Here is a 20,746-nt window from a genome sequence, read left to right as displayed (position 1 = left end):
GTATTCAGGTCAATACTTTACTTGTTTGACAGGTTTTTCCACCCATGCTTACTTTATTATGCACTGAAAGTAATAGATATTACTACACTGGGTTGACATTTATAAATAACATTTAAAGAACATCTTGAAGAAGCTATGGCTTTCAACCACTTCTCTTTTCTGTATGTTATTTACTAAATTAAATAATATCTTTGGCCAGCACTACAGATCTAGAATAGTCATGACTGCCAGTCAGAATTACAGGGCACAGATGAGAGCCACAGTAGTCCGTTTTTGTGTCACATGGTCTGTGGTCATGGGATATCCCATGTGCAAGATCTTGTGCCATTAAATCACATGCATCTTATGTGGATGCAAATTAATTACAAAATATATGTTTGGTACAAAAATGTCTTTTATGCAGAGCATTACCTGTGACATAGCTCAATAAATACTTTTATTTGAATAGTATGTGTAATAAATCAGACACTAATAAAAAAAAACTGCTTTGACAAGCGCATAAATAAATACAGGTCAAGCTGAAACGGTGACCAATAAACAAAATTGTAAAAAATCTTAATGTTGAAAAAGTAAAAGTAAATTTTTTTTCAGTTTATTAACAATGACAACAAGTTAGTAACATGAAAGAGCACAACTTTGACCATTTATTTTCTTGTTCATTTGGTAATATACTATACTATATATAATGTAATATTATATAATATAAAACAAAATAGGGAAAGGCAGACTAAACTCAATCATTAAGAAATGAGTCATAGAGAAAGGCACGTTTAGTCAAAACAGGCATTTGGTAAACTGTGATTTGTGCCAAGTGACAGATGCTTCTATCTTCCATGATTCACAATCTCATGTCATTGTTACAAATATTAATTTTCCCTGTACTCAAAACAGAACATGATTCATTCACATTAATGCTTTCTACTGGATATATATTATAAAAATAAGTAGACCATCTTGCAACTTCTTATCTTGTGCAAATCTTTACAAATGGATGGGCTTAAAAAATTGTGGCCTAGTATTTTCTGAGAATTACATGTATGTAGGCTATATATTAACAGGTACAAAATATATACAAATATTTTGCATAGAACATATGTATTGAACATTTTGTGTTCAATATTTATGCCAGTTATACTAAGAAATTCACCGAGCATAAACATCAAATGAACCTGAAACTTCATATTTGTAACACAGGATGAATGCACTGTCCTGTCCTCTGATGTGTGACGTGTCAATCTATCTTGACTTGCACGGCTCACGGAAACATGATAGTGCGGCCACAGACCAATCAGAGAAATGCCAGTCGCTACAGCCAATCACAAGAAGGCCTTGCAAGGTGCATTCGTTATTCTTTCGCCGTTATTCTCCTTATCGTTACAGAAGTGTTTGATACAAAATATTGTATAGTATCTAGCACATAGCCTATTTGTGAAATTGTCTGCGATTTTTTTTTAAGATCCTGGAAGTTGTGTAGCTCAAATGAAAGGGATATGATATCAATGACTGTCAGTGGATGCTGCACTAATGATACTGTATGAGTAGCAGCGATCTCTCGCTGTCACAGCGTACCTGTTTTTGTTGATACTGTCGGCAAGCGCAAGGAGGAAGACTTAACTGAGGACTTTATGCTTATTTAAATACAACATTCGTTTTGAAAATACACTAAAATGGAAAGCCTGAGACACTTTATTGTTCTTTTATTATTTCCCTTGGCTTTTGGCGTGGATTTTCTTGTGGACCCAGGATCATATAACGCACAACGGATGTTTGCGAAGACTCCTGTATCCGCGAGAAGTCTGACCGAGAAGAGATCAGTCAAAGATATTCATCATCATATCCAGAAAAGAAGCGCCGATCCTGGATCAGACTCTTGTAATGGTTTGGGGGCATTTGACAGCAAGTTAATCAGCAATACGCACGAAGTAAGTTAGTCAGCCTTGTGTCGTCGGTGCTTTTCAATCGAAGGTCTTATGCGCACAATTGCTAACGTTATTTAGGTTGACAGCGCTTCAGTTTAGTAACTTGGTTAAGACGAAGCCGGTATATAACAAGCGCTCCAAATACATTGTTTTTATACTGTACAAGTATGCCTACTTTAGTTGTGAGTTAAGTTATGTGATAATTCATATTTAAAATACAAGTTTTTAAATCTAAAAAAAAAAAACTTTTCCCAACCTAAAAAAAATTAATCTGGTTGTAATCTGTCAAAACCCACAAAACACGTTTAATTTCTCATTTGTTTAAACTATCGTATTGGTGGTATTTGCATTGCGTTCTTTACAAGTAGGTGTGCATTTTGGCTCGCAGCAATGTAGTACCAGTCAAACTGGTATAGCAGCATGTTCAGTTTTTCCTGCCCAACCAGACAAAAATAGATGAATAAAAGGTGTCCTTTATGGGCATTTGCATGTTTGTCAAAAATTTATTACATTTTTAGACTGCAAAATGGTACAATGATTATTTCTATCATTGTGATGAACTTTCAAATGTCTTTCTTTTCTATGGAAATGCGGCGGTTTCTTGTGAGAAGCGATCAAGAAGGTGTTATAAAGCTTCACCTGTTTTTCAGCTCTGTTGTCTGAAACATCACACGCCCCCGATAGACTTCCTATGCTTGTTAGTCACAGATGTGTCAAGCAGTGGTCTGTGGTCTGTCTCTCTGTAAAAAGTTTTCATCAATTTAAAAGAAGTGGAAAGAATTAGCAAAAACCTCCCCAGTTTTCTCAGACAACACTACATTCTTTGGAAGCAAAAAAGATTGAATAGGATTGTTATGACTCTGACTTTTGCCTTTTCAATCACTTTGGAAAACAGTATATACTGTATAGGAAAATTACCACTTTAGTTTCTAGATACAGTATCGTGATTTATTTATAAGTAACTATACATGTTTTGATTTTGCATGTGTCGTCATATGCTTATCTACTCATGAGAGTGTTAAAGTTTGATTTCACATTGATTATATTAAGATTATATTTTCACAAGATATTCTTTATATTATGTTACTTATTAACTTTTAGCTTGTTTTTCACATGCAGGATCACACATTTGTAATTTGCCATGTTGATTGTTATTGTCTGACTCTTATAAATGTAGTTGCTAGGTTTCCAGTTCACTCTTTTGTTTGAGGTTAGCATGTATTTTGCATAGGCTGATAGTCTCTTTCTTGGAAGCGCATTAAAGTTTTAATAAATGTTTGCCCGTGCCACTTATTTTGCCGTGTTGTTCACTATTTGGTTTTGCTTTTTTAACTGTGATCATTTTCTTTTAGTTTAACTTTCAAGATATCAGTGGATCCGTGTCCCTGGCTTGGGTGGGAGACGGAACTGGGGTGAGTTTCACTTTTGATTTATGCTCAGTTATGTTTACATATTTGCACAACTTTCCACTGCAGTAAAATACCATTCAATGTTGCATGCAGGCATAGACAGTTTTATGATTTATAGCAGTGGTCACCAACCCTGTTCCTGGAGATCCCCCTCCTTAATACTAAGGGGTATTCACACCTGTCTTGTTTGGTCCGATTGAATTGGAACTCAAGTTTGTTTCCCCCCTTGGTACGGACTTTTTGGGCAGGTGTGAATAGAGCAATCAAACTCAGGTGCGGACCAAACAATCGTACCGAAACCCAGCTGAAGAGGTGGTCTCGGCCTGCTTAAAAAGAAACTCTGGTACTGTACTGCCCCCAAATGCAGACGTTTTTTTATAGTTAATTGGCTCCCATAGTTCTGTAGGGTTGCATTATGTGAAAGTGTTGTGTTTGCTACATTTGCTAGCCATTGCAAAATGAGTCGTGGTTTTACCTGGAGCACCGGTGCCTAATTGATATTTGGGCAGATGCCTATATATCACAGCTGCTAGAGAGGATGCATAAAATGCTCAGCCAGTTTAGCGACAGGATGAAGGAGAGAGGATTTGAGCGGTCTCCCACACAATGACGCATAAAAGTAAAAAAAATTGCATGCCGAATCATTTTGCAGTTCCTGCTTTCCTTCAACTGATAATTTCTGTCCAATGAATGGATGATCTTAACACACATGTGGTTTTGTTTACAAAGTTTGGTTCACTTGCAAAAAGGGCAGTGTAAATAGGAACCACACCAAACAAATCAACTTTTTATTTGGTCCGGGCCAAAGCAAGTGAACTGACGGACTTTCATGGTATAAATACACCCTTATAGATCAAACCATGCGTCAAAACTTGATTAGCAGGTTCAGGTGTGTTTGATTGGGGGTGAACTCTTTAAAGAAGTGGATCTCCAGGTACAGGGTTGGTAACCACTGCTTTATAGTGCCTTTCTCCCAGGGTTAAAATTTAAAGGATAAACTTTTAAGTTTCTAAGTAATCTTAAAGTTTTTGGCTATGCACAGGCCTTTCTTTACATAGCAGGAAAAAACAACTCAGTAGAGTATTATCTCATAACCAGTTAACCTTTTTCATGCTTGAGTGCACATTCAGGCGCTGGCTTGTGCATTTACTATGTCCACAGATACTGTGATGTTTATTGCAAGCCTGCTTCTGTGTTAAATTCAGAAGTGGGGCAGTTTAACATTGAGCTAAAAATATGAGGGTTGATTCCTTGACAGCTCCACAGGTTTCTCACATTGTAAAGGCTTTAACATTAACTATATAAATAACGCACTCTGTTTCTCCATCACAGGTTGTTTTGGTTTTGACCACATTTCAGGTGCCATTCGCATTCTTGAAATACGGTCAGTCTAACCTGTACAGGAGGTGAGTTCAGAATGACTGGGACTGCCTGTTCCTAATATTGATATTATTTTTACTTTCATTTCTCTTTCTGTGTTTGTCATCATCTCTTTTTTTAATCTCCCACACCCGGTTACAGTGAAGACTATGGGAAGACATTTCAGGATGTTACAAGGCTCATTAACAGTACCTACATCAATATTGCCTTTGGGATTGCCATCGGTCCTGAGAACTCTGGCAAGGTGGGATTGTCATGTCTTTTAAACTAGGACTGTATTTACACCATTTGACTTATTATCCCTAGTACACCCCATAGGATACTGTATGGTTTCTTTCCCATAAGAGCTGCCCTGAAGAAATTTCTTAACCATAATAAAGTAAAAATTAACTAGTTTGACCTTCTGATGTTTTAGTCTTACTTGATACAATTACACTAAAGTTTAATGTGTGACTTTCAATGTCCTAATTTTTAATCCCTCAGGTGATCCTCACAGGAGATGCTTCTGGAGGCAGTGGTGCCAGAATTTTTCGTTCGAAAGATTTCGGGAGGAGTTTCGTTTTGACAGAATTGCCCTTCCATCCACTAATGCAGATAATATACAACCCTCAAGACACTGAAGTGCTTGTGGCCATCAGCAACAAGGTGAGAACGAAAACCTGTCAATACCAGTAAATGCACATACTGATAAAATGTATATTGAATTAAATAGTCTACCATTTGCTTTTTAATTTAATAGAGTTGCATTGCTGAACATAGCATAATGTCTTGTTGTGTTGTCATTTCAGAATGATCTCTGGATTTCTAAAAACTTTGGTGAAAAGTGGGAAAAAATTCACGATATGGTCTGTGTTGTGAAATGGTAAATGCCTTTATTTTATCACATGATTTATGATTGTAAACATTTTAAAGAAATGCATTTATAATTTGTGATGTCACAAGAATATGAGGGTGGAGTCACATCAAGTGTATTAATTTAGTAGGAGGGCTTGTTTGTTGTCATTATTGACCAGCCTGTTTAGGAACTCCTGGATTGTTAATTTCCCAGTCTGCTTACAGCTGTACATCCAGGAACCTTACAAAAATACAAACATGCAAATTCGGCCACCATGGCAGCAAGTTGAGACATCCTTTGCTGAGTCACTGTGTTTTTCCACACGGCTCAGCTTTCAAAGATCTGAAGCCAGCTTTGCTGCTACAGATAAACTGCTACATCAAGCCTAAGTCTGATTTTTTGCTAGATTCTCAATCTAAATACAACAGTCGATCATTAAACTCTTTATTTTGTCCCGTTTTAGCACTTCAGCAGAGCAGTAGTTCTCTTGGCAAGGAAGCCGAGCGTAGTTTATGATCCATTCGCACAATTAATGTTTGACCAAATAGATTGATATACTCAAGGTTTATAGGTGTTTGTATACGTTTCTTCATTCCTCTTAAAATTCCTCACTGTAGTAGCTAGGTTGGCATGCTCACACTCCCTGCGGACCTCAGGGTAACCTAGTTTTAAAAAAAGCACAATATCGCACCTTACTCGACTGACGGGACAAAAACACATGTGGAAGTTAGGTCAGATCAGTCAGGCTTTATCTAAAGAGCGTGAAATGTTTTGACAGAGCTCAAGTTTTTGCAGTAAATGTGTTTGAAAAGAGCAACGCCACACCCAAATAAACATGATAAACCTCTCATGTGACTTCAGAAGCCTGGAAACCCAATCCAGACGACTGGGTAACCCAACTCTGTTAGGTTTAAAAATGAATATGCTTGTTGTGGTGTAATTTAGAGAAGTAATGGTTCTGTTAAAGGGTATATAGTTTCTTTAATATGATATACGGAAACAGAAAGCTAACATGATGACATCTAACGTGATGGAAATTAAAAGCTAAACAATTTTCTGATCATTTGGACTATGCGGTTGAGGCATCATGTCAACTGGTCCCTCAAGGCTATTAAAATATTAACCTAGATATCTCTGTGCAACTTTTTGTTTCATCATATACAAGCATTTTTTAGATAGTCATAAACCTTGTTTCCTTCCTTAACATTACAGCATGTATCATGTTACACTTGCTATGCTTAAAATGAATAACTGATCTAAAATGAAGAGACCTGACCTGTTTTTTTATGAAGTCTCGAGAGTTTAATCTCACAGATCAATACTCCTCTCTTTCCACAGGGGAATGGATGCAATGTTCTTCTCTGCCAACCTTAATGGATCCTGCTGTAAGTAATATTTAAAGCTTTGTTGATCTAAGGTGTGGAGACTGACACGTGTCTTTGTGCGCGCGTCTGTGTATCAGTTACACAGCATTTCAGTTTAAGCTCTTTTATTCACTTTAAAGTTAAGTAACTTTGACCCAATTATTATGCTTAACCACACCACAAATTATCTACAATTTTTGTAGCAAAAATACTTTTTATTGACCATGAGAAAAAATGTAATAGATAATTTGTGATGTTTATAATTTGCAATTATATCTATATTACATCTCATAATTTAACAATAATATATAATTTGTTTAGTATTTTAATCTCTTAATTTCATCAGAACTTCATCCATGTTATCCAGTAAAATTATTTTAATTTGATGACTGTATTCAGTACATCTTATTAAGCAAACAGAATACACAGTAACAGCATGCCACTTGTCCAGATGACTAAGTGACTTTCTGTTAAGAGTCTTGAACCTCTCACATCGACCCCCAGATGATGCAGACAATTCTGTTTTGTCAGGGTGATTGTTCCAGTGGCAGAGATGATGATGCAGGATGCTGAGTACTAGTGTTTAAATGAAGCGTAGGGATGCTTTTGAGTCAGCAAACCTCTGTGGTCCATAAGTAACACCTAAAAGCAGAGCGGGAGTTCATTTCTAGTTTAATGTTACTGGTGGTTTTGTGTTTTCAGATGATAGAGGGATGCTGGTGTTGAAGAAGACTACAGACTTTGGCGTTAACATAAAGACGGTTGCTCAGAAGATTTATTCGTTTGGCATCGGTGGACGCTTTTTATTTGCCTCTGTTATGTCGGCAACAGGAGGTGTAGTACAGTCACCAGAAGAGGTGTGTGACTTTTGTGCGTGTGTGATATATAAACAACACATGAACGTGTTATAGATTCTGTATACACCTGGTATTAACATAAGTTTTTATTTTATTTAAAGGTGCCATAGAATGTAAAACTGTATTTATTTAGGCATAGATGAATAATAAGAGTTCTGTATATGGTAATGGCATATCGTGAACACTATTGCTTCCTCCTTATGTAAACTACTCCATGCATAAAACTACAAAAAAGCGGCCAATTTTAACCGTATGCAGTGCGTAGTGCAGTATGCGGTGGGATCCGTCAAGCATCCATTGTGCTTTCACTAGGGCTGTCAAAATAAATGCGTTAATGACGCGTTAACGCAAATTCATTTTAATTAATTTTATTAACGAGCGATTAACGCAACACGCAATTTCTGTTTGACCCACAGCTGGATGAATTGAGACGCAGCAAGCGAACGGTGCGGTCTAGATGAGTCGGAGCTTTTCATAAAAATAAGAACATTAAGCTCTCGTCTAGCGAATCCAATGCTGTAAATGGTCATTAAACATCTAAAATGATCTTTATCTGCACGTTTTCTGTGAGGTGTACCGTCCCAAATCCATATAAAGCAAAGATGCGTCTTCTTTCACTATTAAGTTTCGTTTTAAAGCATTCAGAAATTATAGAAAATAGACTGCAGGACTTTCTTGATGTTAAAATAATTATTAAGAGAGATAAAGTTCGGGACCTGAATCAGGTCACCTGATTGATGTTAAAAGAGTTATTAAGAGTGACAAGGCTCAAAAGCGATGTCTGACGCAGACGTCTGAAGCGCATGCATTCAAACACGCGAGTGCGTGACCCCAATATAAATAGACATCTAACACAAAATTACAGTTTTAAAAATATCTGTTTTGACAAGAATTCACGCAGGTATGACCTATAATCGGTATATCTGAATGTTGAGGAAAAGTATTGTGTCATTATATTAAACCCTTGCATTAGCCTTAAAGTGGTCTGTCTCAATGTCAAAATTAAACAATAAAAGAAAAACATATATGTAACATATATTGATGTTGTTTTTGCTCTGGGTAAACAGGTATAGTTCTGTCATGCTTTGTCAGATTCCAACAATTGTTCCAATTGTTTTGAAGTTTTTTAATAGAGAATGTTAAAATATAAATCACACATTTTTGAAAATTTGCTCATCCCAACTCAATTTGCCAGCACATGTCACAAATGATGCAGCAGCAAACAGAAATGGAGAAAGAACAAGGTCTTCTAAAGGGAAAATCATTTATAAAACTATGGCTGATGGTTCTGTTGAAAATGTAAACAGGCTGCTGTAGACATACATTTGCATATAGCATATATATTATCCAAAGCCATGCTGATTAGAGCATTAAAAACTTGAAAAGTGTTACATTTAGGTAAATTTAGAACAGATAAAAATGTGCGATTAATTTGCGATTAATCGCGAGTTAACTCATGAAATCATGCGATTAATCGCGATTAAATATTTTAATCTATTGACCGCCCTTGCTTTCACACTTACTCCGTTTGCAGTGCGTTGCTGACCCACTGCTTCTGCGCATCAAATGATCATGTGATTGACACTTTCTGTGGAATCTCCTCCTCCATAAACAATATAACATAGCCTCCTGTGTTTTGTTGTTTTACATAACAATATAATTTAGATATTAATAGAGTAGATAAGAAGTGTGGATTAAGGATGTTTAAAATCTCTAGTCTGGTGGTCAGGGCACAGGAATGGATCAAATCAGCAGTTTTGCAATTTTTCTCCCTGTATATCATAAATATAAATTAGCAGGATCACTTGCTGAAGAGAAAATGTACGTGACATGCATGGTTGAATAAGGTTCTGCAGTATACCACATGTTATACCCTCCTGCTATGTATGATTTGAAAAGATGAGAGTATTCAACGGCAAAACGTCTCATATGGCAATAAATATCCTCACATAACTTAAGATAACAGCATAATAACATAAATAAACAGGCAAGGAAGCAGGATTGACATGCAAATTGTATTGTTGTTACTGGAAAAACAGCATTGTAACTTAAATAAACTCTGAGGTAAATGTGCCGAACACCTGTTAACCGCACTAACAAGTCTAAATAAGCTCAATAACAGTGAAAAAAAGAACATTATTAATTTTCAAAATTATTTGACAAAAATTATATTCAAAGGAACTGTATTCTTACAATTATTCAAAGATGCACACATTATTCCAAATATTACTCCTGAATATGAGCATGTTTGCCTCTGGCCTCGCTTTGTAATAGCGCTGATTGAATGGTACGCTGCCCCTCTTTCAAACAGATATAATTTTGTAAAGTTACTCCCTTAGGAAAATTAACCAAAAATGTAATATAGCAAAAATGATTTTTGGCAGATTGATTATGATTTATATTACCCTAGTTTTACTACAAAAACCATGGTTATTGTTGTGAGACCAAAGTAAATTTGTGGTTACTGTTGTTTTACTACAAATAAAAAATATCCATAGACCATGTTAGTAAAATTAAACAATGGTAAAATTAAGAGTATACTTTTTGTATATGCATTTTCATGTCAATCCATGCTCATTTTGAAGACTAAACATGCCCTATCACTTTAAATAAGCATGTGCAGCTTGCGTGCAGTACAGCAAAAATAGACTCGGTGTGGAAACGATCACAGCACTGCTGCACCACAACAGACTTGACGGACCGCAAACGTATGCTGTGTGAAAGCTCTAACCTGTTAACATGGGCACGTAAAAAAATACGCACCGCAAACGCACTGCATACGGAGTATGTGTGAAACAGGGGTTAGTGGATGCTTCCGTGTTTTATAAATGGTGGAAATATTGATTGGCGTAAAAAGTCCTCATTGGCAGGGAAGCTTTTTTATTAATAGATAAGATAATTCGTCAATGGCGGGGAAAGAGTTAACAACGTCAGGATGTACACCCCAACACTAAATTATACAATAAATTAATTACAATGTTGTTACAATTCTAAGAAACAAAGTTGTGCGTTCTGAGTTAGCATGCTAAATTTATGCTATATGCTAATTATTGACATTACAATTACGTTTTGCAGGTCCATACTGAAAAAACATAAATAAACGTACCACTCAGAAACACCCATTTCTACAAACAATTGGTTGTTCCTTTTAATGTGTATCTTCGTCTGATACAGGCTCAAACATATAAAACTTTTTACTTAATGTGAGCTACTTACATGAGCCTCCCTGTAAAGCAGCCAATCAGAGCAGAGCTCAACATTATTATTCATGACACTTGAAAATAAAGTAATAACCTAAAAAAAGTCCTAGGATTGTAAACCACTTACGGATAATTTTTGCACTTAATAAAGTCACATACCTTCTATGTAAATATCAGAGAAAATTTAACATTATTGTATCAATGCATTCTTTGGCACCTTTAAATGGTGATCTGTCTCACCTGGCCATGTATGCATATGTGTGTAATATTGTTCCTAACTATGTGTGTCTTGGTTTCTAGGATGTGATGCGTGCGATACATGTGTCAGTAGATCAAGGTGAATCGTGGAACATAGCTCAACTTCCTCCTGTCACTCACGAGCAGTTTTACTCTATACTGGCAGCAAATGATGAAATGGTTTTCATGCATGTGGATGAACCAGGAGGTCAGTTCCTTTTGTGTAATCATGTATAGTAGTCATAATACTTTTTACAGCATCTGGTATCAATTTTGCATCGTAATGCAGACTGCAGAATCAGGCAACAGGCTATACTTCCTGTTTTTGTGGTTGACTTCCATTTTATCAGCTACTATTTGAATAGCTAGAAAACGAAGAATACTTGAGTTTAATGGTGTGAAGTCACAGTAATAGGGTTTACAGCAGAAGAATATGTTGTAAATGCCATCTAACCACAGTCGTATGCTTCAGCGTCATTGTGCAAATCTAATGCAATTGAAATGGGTGTAAAGTTTTAGACTTTAAGACTAGAGTATATGAGCTTTAAAAACCAATGTGTATATGATGGTAATGATAATAAAGGCCTGCAGCAACTAGAAGCATTATGAAATATTTTTAAACAGCTAAAATAGTTGGAAATTCAAATTATATGGAGAAATATTACAATGACCAAGGTATTCAAAAGTCACAAACTAATATTATAACTATAGAAGCTATTAGTATTGGTATTAATATACTAATTAGACTGAGTATTTGTATACTAGAATTAGTATTATGTTATGTGATGTAAGACAGAGAACGGGTGTCATTGAAACATTATGTGTTTGTTTTCTTCAGACAGTGGGTTTGGCACCATCTATGTGTCAGATGACAGGGGCACTGTTTATTCCAAGTCTCTAGAACGCCATCTGTACACGACCCCCGGAGGGGAGACAGACTTCACGAATGTCACTTCCCTCAGAGGAGTTTTCACTACTAGTGTGTTGTCTGAGGGTAGGACTACATTTCCGCAAGTCTTGCAACACTATTTTTAGTTCAACATTGTAAGCTAAAATAGATAATATACTGAATATATTTTCCAAATACTGCTCTTAACCTTAAAGGGACAGTTCATCCAAATATGAAAATTCTCTTATAATTTACTCACCGTTATCCCATCACAGGTCTGTATGGCTTTTGACTTCATCTCTTTAGTTGGACACAAACAATTAATTATATTAAAATGGCATCATATTAGCTTCTATCACACAGTAATTTCGGTTAATTACCATGAATTTACCAGAATGACTTCACAAGTAAATACAAAAATGTGCTGTTCACACACATAGTGACGTCCAATCTTTTTACCAGTAAGATATCTTTCACAGATGGATCAGTATCAAAATACTTGTAAACTCTGTGAGAAAGCAGAAGTTTTTCTATTTGTAAATAATGGCTGATAATGACTTCATATCCACAGCCCGTATTTTGTTTGACAGTTGCGCAGTTGCTTGTGAACATACATTGTATTAGGTGACTTTAAATGAAACTGAACTGGGGAAGTGTCGCAACCTGCGTCTTGAACAGCATTAATGTTTAAACATAGGCACATAGCGTGTGCAAATGAAGTGGGCAATTCGGCAAATAGATGGTAAGCTGTTTTAAACAACTTTGCTGAAGTGGATGTTAACTCCACGTGTGCTCGACTTTAAGCAGCGTGCGTGTGGAAACGTCCACAAACAGTGCGCAAGAAATTACGTAATTTGTATCAAAACATTATTGCTCCAAAGCTGTCAGTGTGTTTTGACGTTGTCTGTAGTAATGCCAGTAATCTTTATTCTCCGTTCACACATAGCGCTTACCAGTAAATTACTGGTAATCTTACAACCTCTCTTACTGGTAAATTGGCACTCCTGATTTACCTGAAGAGTTCTGTTCTCACATAATCCGTTATGACTGTATGTGTGAAAGGGACTATTATATTATATGGGTCTCAACATAGTGAAGCTTCAAAAAGCACATACATTCATTATTAAAGTGACACTCCACTTTTTTTTGAAAATATCCTAATTTTCCACCTCCCCTAGAATAAAAAATTGCGATTTTTGGCGCAATGATATTACGCAGCACCTGAAAATAGGCCCCTGCTATTAAAAGTAACCAAGAGTACTATACTCGGGCAGTGCGTAATATCATTGCACCTGCTCCAGCCATGTTACATCAGCAAAGCCCTTGATTATTACGCCAGATAGTATAGTTCCTAGCCATATCTGCCTAGAAAATCACAACTTTAAAATTTCCGTCGGTCTTAGTACACAATGTAACTGCAGAAGAGTCAAGTTTTAAATAGGAAAAATATCGAAACTCTTTTTTTTTTTAGCACGATGCTAATGGTCTAATAAGTTTCAATTGATTATGCTTAGCTATGCTAAAAGTGGTACCGCCAGACCCGGAGATCAGCTGAATGGATTCCAAAACGGTAAAAATCAAATGTTTAACTCTAGGGGAGCTGGAAAATGAATATATTTTCAAAAAAGTGGGGTGTCCCTTTAAAGAAATCCATTAATAAATGTAAATGTTTATTACGTTGACTCACTGAAGTCATTTGGATGTAATAATGGATCTGTTTGCTTTTTGGAGCTATGCCATGTTGACCCCTTTATTTAAAGGTGACATAGAATGATTGAACAGGGTATTTATCCTTGTTCTGTGATGTGACATGTAGACAAAAATTTTTTTGTTTGGGTCTGTAATGCCTTAGAAGCTTCCTAAAATCCTCTCTCAGATAGCTCTATTAAGGTGGGAGATTTTAAACAAGTGGTTTTGCACCTATTTGGCTCCCCCTACTGGCTTAACTTAAAATCTCATTACTGATTGGCTGACTTTGCTGCCACTTAAAAAATGTAGCCAATTATTTTAAAGTGGAAGGGCAGTAAGATGCCTGTGATGTCATAAGCATCAGTTTTTCAGATTGGGCCGTTTTCTGGCTGACATTTCTAAAAGAGGAATTTCTATGAGACTGAGATGTTTAGCATGTTTAGCACTTTTTGTATGTTCGTGAATGCGGGTAGACTACCATTATTCAACAAAGACAAGGTAAAAATGGTTTTTCATTCTCTGTCCCCTTTAATGGACATTACAGCATTTTAATATAAAATGACTCATTTGTGTTCTGATGAAAAAGTCATATACATCTGGGATGTCATGACGATAAGTAAGGTATGAGAGATTTGGTGTGACCATTTCTTTTATCTAACGTCCCCTCTTGAATTCATACTTGTTCTTTATACCATAACAATTTTGTCATAACACCTTTTTAGTTACATAAAATGATGGAAAAATCTAATTGATCCACATATGTAATGCACAAAAAGTAGATAAGATTTCGTTGTATATCGTATTAACAATTAACCCTTATGATCAAAGAAACTTTCAATTTATTTTCCCTCTCCCTCTCGTTGAAGATGGCTCTGTGCAGACAGTAATATCATTTGATCAGGGGGGAGAGTGGGTTCCTCTCCAGAAACCAGAGAACACAGAGTGTGTTTCCACTACCACAAAAACGGTAAGGGTCACTTTAAATCAAAAGCTGTAGTAATTGGACACATGTGTTAAAAAAAATTCAAATGTTTCTTGTTTTATCAGTATTTATATCAGTGTTGAGTGCTCAACTGGTAGAGCTTTGTGTTAGCAGCACAAAAGTAATAGGTTTTTCCCCAGGACGCACACGTTCTGATTGAATGTACAGCTTGTAATGTGTTGTAAGTCACTTTAGATAAAAGGTTTCGCCAAAAGCATGAATGTAAATGTGTCAGTCAGTACACAAGTTTTAATTTCACATGTTCTTTATTTTAACTTTGTGAGTTCACCTGCTTTTATGTTCCTTTCCTACAGTGTAGTCTACACATCCATGCCTCATACAGCACCTCCATGAATATGAACGTTCCCATGCTGCCCCTGAGTGAACCCAATGCTGTAGGACTCATTCTGGCTCATGGTAACACACACACACACACACACACACACACACACACACACACACACACACACACACACACACATGCTAATAGGAACAATTATGGTATACATAAATATACATAAGTAGTAACTTTCAGCCTGTATTACTCGAACAGACCACCGGATAATAAAGAAGTAATATTATAACACTGCTATACATTATAGCACAACTTTTTGATCTCACTCGTCTTTCTCAGGCAGCGTAGGGGATGCAATGTCTTTGATGACACCTGATGTGTACGTGTCTGATGATGGTGGCTACACCTGGCTCCTAGCTCTGAAGGGTCCACACCACTACGCCATCCTGGACTCTGGTGGTCTACTGGTAGCTGTGGAGCACAACACAACTTCACCCATTTCTGAGATTAAGTAAGTATCCTCACTTTCCACATGGCCTGTAGACGGAGTGAAAGTTGGGACATTGTACATTATGTTGGGACAGGATAAACGACTCTGGAAAAAGCATTGCAATCGCAGCTCAAAAGTGGGTGGGTTTGATTCACAGGGAAAATACATGCTGAGAAAAATGCATACATTAAATGCATACTGTAAGTCACCCGACGTGTCTGCATAAAGTTTGAGCTTTATACACTGTCTGTGACTTGATGTCAAATACCAATGGACACCAGTTATTTTGAATCCTCTTTTAAATTTAAAGGAACCCCCCCCCCAAAAAAAAAACTTTTAATGGTCACGTTATGCTAAAAAAACAACAAAACGTTCTTTAAATTTGCTTTTATGTGGCAAATTTTCTTTAGGAATTTTCCCAAACTAAGGAGCTTTTAACATGTTTTTGTGTTCCTTTAGGTTTTCCACAGATGAAGGGCAATGCTGGCACGTTTACAAGTTCACCAAGACCCCGATGTACTTCACAGGGCTGGCCTCAGAGCCTGGTGCCCGTTCGGTGAACGTCAGTCTCTGGGGTTATGAAGATTCTATAATTAGCAACTGGGTAACTTACACCATTGACTTTCAAGACCTGCTGACACGTAACTGTAAGTGACCAGTTTTGTTTGAATCACAAATTATCACAGGCATATTACTCACATAATTCAGTTTCCCCAGTTAACCTCACCTTGCTGCTTTTCTCTGCCTGTTCTTTAGGCAAAGACGATGATTATGTCACGTGGTTGGCACACTCTGATGACATCAGCGACCCGGACGACGGTTGCATCCTGGGTTATAAGGAACGTTTTCTGCGAGTGAAAAAAGACTCGGTGTGTTGGATTGGGAGGGATTACGAGGTCAACAAAGAGCCCACGCCATGCAAATGCACGCTAGATGACTTCCTGTGGTGAGTGGTCATTGTTTCATTTTCTTGTATTGTTTTCTTTTCATTTATTTCTTTTTTTTAATATCAATAGTTTTTGTATTAAGATATGACAATAAAGCTTGTTATGTTTTCTGTCTTTTAGTGACTTCGGATACTACCGTAATGAGAACAGCTCAATATGTATTGAACAGGGTGATCTCAAAGGTCATGATCTGGAGATCTGCATACATGGACAGAAGGAACAGCTAAAGACTACTGGGTAATGCCTTATTACATTGATTACTCTCTCATCTCATGTATTAACCTCACTACTTATGCTTAAAAGTGATTGTTGAGTACTTATTCAGTCTTTATTAAAAGACAAAAGCATCTCAGTAAAGCTGTGTCTCTCTGTGAACAGCTACAGGAAGATTCCAGGTGATAAATGCGAGGGAGGGGAACAACCGGAAAGAAAGATGATTGACATGAGCCAAAAATGCGTCAGTGACCTACTGGACCCTCAGCTGCTGGTAAGAGCATGCAAACCAACCCAACCGCATGTTTTTAGTTTAACTTAGCTGAGTTATCTTTGTATCAGCTCTGGGTTTTTGAAGAGAGACAATCCGAATTTCCACAGAGGCAAGGGTTTGATGTGAGATTGTGGTTTAGATTAGCAAAATGTAGCAACAAGTGGTTTAAACCACAGCATTTAGTCATTTACTTCTTAGATTAACTGGCTGCATTCAGACAACTGCAGTCACATGTAGGTGTATGTAGAGGTCTTCTCGGGGTTCAAAGATCTGTACCTGACCAGAATCTGGCAAAGGCATATTTATTTCAAAATACCCAAGGCCACTTATTAGGGCTGGGCAATATTGGTAATTTTGGGATGAATGGCGGTATACAATAAATATATTTGTATATTCTACAAAGTGTCAAGTCGAAGCATCGTGTGATGTCACAATCAATTTATTAAGATAGCAGAAAATGAAAAATAAAATTTTATGACAGGGGTTTTCTCTCTGTTCGAAAATTACATATGAACTCAGTGTACATTTTTGGCAGAGCTTTTGTAGCAAAGAATTAGAGTTATATCCGACTATACTGATATAGACGGTATCCTCATATCCCGTATCCTGCTGGGGAAATATTACCAAAACTTGATATACCATCCAGCCTTACCACGTTCCGACCTGTTTCAGAGAGACTTTGGTCTCGGGTTTTCAAATGTGGACCTGTGAAGACCTCTAGGTGTATGAACGTATCAAACCTTCTTTTTTTTAAACTTATTCACCTTATGTCTCTGTTATCCAGAAAGATGAGTCTACCTCACACAAAGCCCCTATCATTGCACTTGTCATAGCCGTCCTACTGATCGGTGCAGTTTTATTGGTCCTGTTCGTAAAGAAGAATGTCTGTGGTGGACGGTAAGTTGGTTCTCCAAATAATTAATGGGTTTCACATGGATTCTGTGCTAATATAAACATACTGACAGTAAATGACCCTGTCTGCTGAATTTGCAGGTTTTTGGTACGCAGCTATTCAGTTTTACAAAATAACGTATCAGCCAATCGCACAGGTGATGATGATCTACTGAACACAGATGACATTGTTACGACTAACAACGGTTACCACGATGACTCGGATGAGGTACAGAATAACTCACACCAGTAAAACCTGTGGCTAAATTAATTATTTAGTTTTGCTCTAATGAAATTGATATACAGTGGTGTCCACAAATGTGAATCAACATTACTTTTAGGTAGCCTATCAAATGTGAGCATATCTGGGCACTACTGTCCTATTCTGTTACTTTTACAAGACCTTTGAAACTCTTGGATGTTAGGAAAGTGCATGTGAATGAACTTAAACATGTGATTTTTGTTTCGTAGGACCTTCTGCAGTAAAGCTGAGCATTAGGGTGAGCAGATGAAGATACATGTAGTGTCATTCAGGCATTGTTGCTCTTGTCTCTTGCTTCCTACTAAAGCACAAACCAGCTTTCAGAAACTTAATCTACCAGACGTCTTGCACTTCCTGTTTCTCAACCAATGCGAGGAAGCATTATTGCTTTTCCACGAATAAGAGGGGATTCTTATGATAGGAGGGTCTTGTGAATAGCACAGGTAATATGATCTGATGTAGAGGAACAGTGTTTAATGGCTTGTGAAAGTTTAAATTCTTTCCTATGATGTTTGTGTATTTTCGGGTTTTGTTTAAAGAAAGGACTGTCAGTAGGGGTACTGGTAAAATATTTCTGCTCTTCTTTTATGTACAATTTCCTTCCATTAGAGCAATAGGTATAGTTCAAGCTTACAGTAATATCGATTTTGAGATTGTTTGGTTCAACAGAAGAGCATATATCATGAGATTCAAGCAAAGATAGGCTTCTGTGAGTCCTTGAGATATTCGATTTGAAATACAATGCTACTGAACTGTGTTTATTATTAAATGTGATCAAAACTTTAGTATGTAATTCTCTGCAAGCCACCAGGTGTGTTAATGAAAAAGCAATAAAATGCAGAGAAACATGCAATATTTTTAATTTTACAATAAAGGGAGAATATTTAACATATAAGATTAATTTATCTGAAACTGTGTAGCAATCTTATTTTTTAGCCTTTAAGTTTGCGATAAAGAACGATTGTAATCCGACACATTAACTGTAGAATATTAAGGTAATTTTACCATTACACTCCTTGTGGTAAATTTGTAAATAAGCTCATGTTTTGGGGTCTTCAGATCAAGCTATAAAAGTTATGCGAAGTTTTTAAGGAATATTTTTATTAAATAAGCAATGATTGAGATGCATGTAAAGTAGTGAAGTTGTAGTTTGTGTACAACCTTGCACATTTTGCCCATATCAAACTTTTGTACTGAAAATTTTTTTTGTGCTGTTATTGGTTCTCTTCATGACATCAGGAAAGTCCTAGAAGTATAAAAGTCAGTAGCCAGACCGTGGCAATACTTTTGCATGTCACCATTAAAGAGTAACTAAACCCTAAACCAACTTTTTTTAGTTAATGATCTGTAAGAATGATGCTTTATTAGTGCTGTTCATTGATTTTAGTAAGTTTTTTGACATTTGGATACAAAGTGTTTCAATACTACAATATATGGTGTAAAAACGTCTGAGTGCTGCCCTCTTCAGGTTGAACAGTGGCTACTGCAGTTGAATTTTCCTATTGATGTTGGGTGCAAGAAATAACTCGTGACGTAAGCAGGTTCAAGCTTACCACGCCCTTGTTACGATCTCACCACACACTTAGTTCGTCCCCTCTATCTCCGTTGGGATCTGCCCACTTTTCTTGCATTTTTCAAATATTGCAGTGGGTGGAGTCAGGCTCTGACCAGGGGTTTAGTTACTCTTTAAATTCAGTTGTATGCAGCTGGATTTATTGAGCTGAGAACAAATGTGGTGATCTATACTATTTAAACATGTCATTTTATTTTGAATATTCAAATGCAATACTAGGTACTTTCTGTTTGATGTCTAATACATTGAGTGTGTATTTAAATATGAATTCTTCATAATTAATTTTGAATTTTAAAAAAAAAAAATCTCAAGTAGTTAAGTTGTACTTGCTAAGTTTACACACAAATAATCAAAAATCCAATATTTACTTGGAAGACGACGATCTCCTTTACAAAGTCTCAGATTATGAGTTATAAAGTGTTTATTAACTGTGCTTGAGTTATACAAAAGTCTTGTTTGTTGTGATTCAAGTGCCTAGCATGAAGGCATGGTTTGTGCCTTCCAAAGAAATACAAAGCTCGTCTTCAATAATTCAAAAACAAGACGAATCTCATTACCAATGATGGTAACATGAGCTTTGACAAAGAGCGCATGTGTCCAATGTTCCAACTGTCAAAAATATCTCTGTATGTGAATTATTTAATTCCTATTTTATACAAGTCAGGTTAACAAAGACACCCCTAAGATTAAGGCATTAAACAGTTGATTCTCTTCTCTCACTGCAGATTACTTGCTAGGTTGCTGTCCATATTTGAAGTAATAATAATAATAATAATAATGGTTGCAATGCAAAGAGTTTAATGATTTTCATTATGACTGTGATTTTATTTATAAGAGGTGTACCATTTTCTTTCTTGTGCAAAATCAATGTACATAGTAGGCCATTCCAACTTTAAATCTGTTATTTTCTCTGTATATTTGGACCAGAATTGTTTGTTTGAAATAAACTGATTTGTCTCATTTAGCATTTTGTTATTTTTGCTTCATTTGACGCACAGAAGATAAAGTAATTCTGTCTGGGGAAAAATCACAATATTTTC

The 20,746-nt window shown here is 36.5% G+C and overlaps 1 protein-coding gene across 1 annotated transcript; it reads left to right on the top strand.

Annotated features, from left to right (window-relative positions):
* The first annotated feature begins 1,320 nt into the window (after window positions 1-1,320).
* On the top strand, window positions 1,321-20,725 carry sort1b (sortilin 1b). Its single transcript, XM_065247008.2, has 20 exons — window positions 1,321-1,922; window positions 3,272-3,331; window positions 4,661-4,734; window positions 4,850-4,952; window positions 5,192-5,353; window positions 5,497-5,570; window positions 6,882-6,928; window positions 7,610-7,764; window positions 11,265-11,409; window positions 12,040-12,195; window positions 14,646-14,746; window positions 15,076-15,178; window positions 15,396-15,567; window positions 16,006-16,193; window positions 16,303-16,492; window positions 16,614-16,730; window positions 16,872-16,980; window positions 17,765-17,877; window positions 17,974-18,100; window positions 18,343-20,725. The coding sequence occupies exons 1-20, from the start codon at window positions 1,668-1,670 to the stop codon at window positions 18,355-18,357; spliced, it is 2,466 nt and encodes an 821-aa protein (XP_065103080.1). The 5' UTR covers window positions 1,321-1,667; the 3' UTR covers window positions 18,358-20,725.
* The last annotated feature ends 21 nt before the right edge of the window (window positions 20,726-20,746 follow it).

Source organism: Paramisgurnus dabryanus, chromosome 11 (genome assembly GCF_030506205.2).
Source record: "Paramisgurnus dabryanus chromosome 11, PD_genome_1.1, whole genome shotgun sequence".
Taxonomy (NCBI): Eukaryota; Metazoa; Chordata; class Actinopteri; order Cypriniformes; family Cobitidae; genus Paramisgurnus; species Paramisgurnus dabryanus.
Note: the sequence above shows the minus strand (reverse complement) of the source record. Positions and strands in the feature narration are given on the sequence as shown.

Excerpts from the sequence above, each read along its gene's own strand:
- sort1b (XM_065247008.2), top strand. The coding sequence starts at position 1,668 with ATGGAAAGCCTGAGACACTTTATTGTTCTTTTATTATTTCCCTTGGCT. Across the intron at positions 12,196-14,645 it reads TACTAGTGTGTTGTCTGAGG|ATGGCTCTGTGCAGACAGTA; the intron begins GTAGGACTACAT and ends CTCTCGTTGAAG. Across the intron at positions 16,981-17,764 it reads TACTGGACCCTCAGCTGCTG|AAAGATGAGTCTACCTCACA; the intron begins GTAAGAGCATGC and ends TCTGTTATCCAG.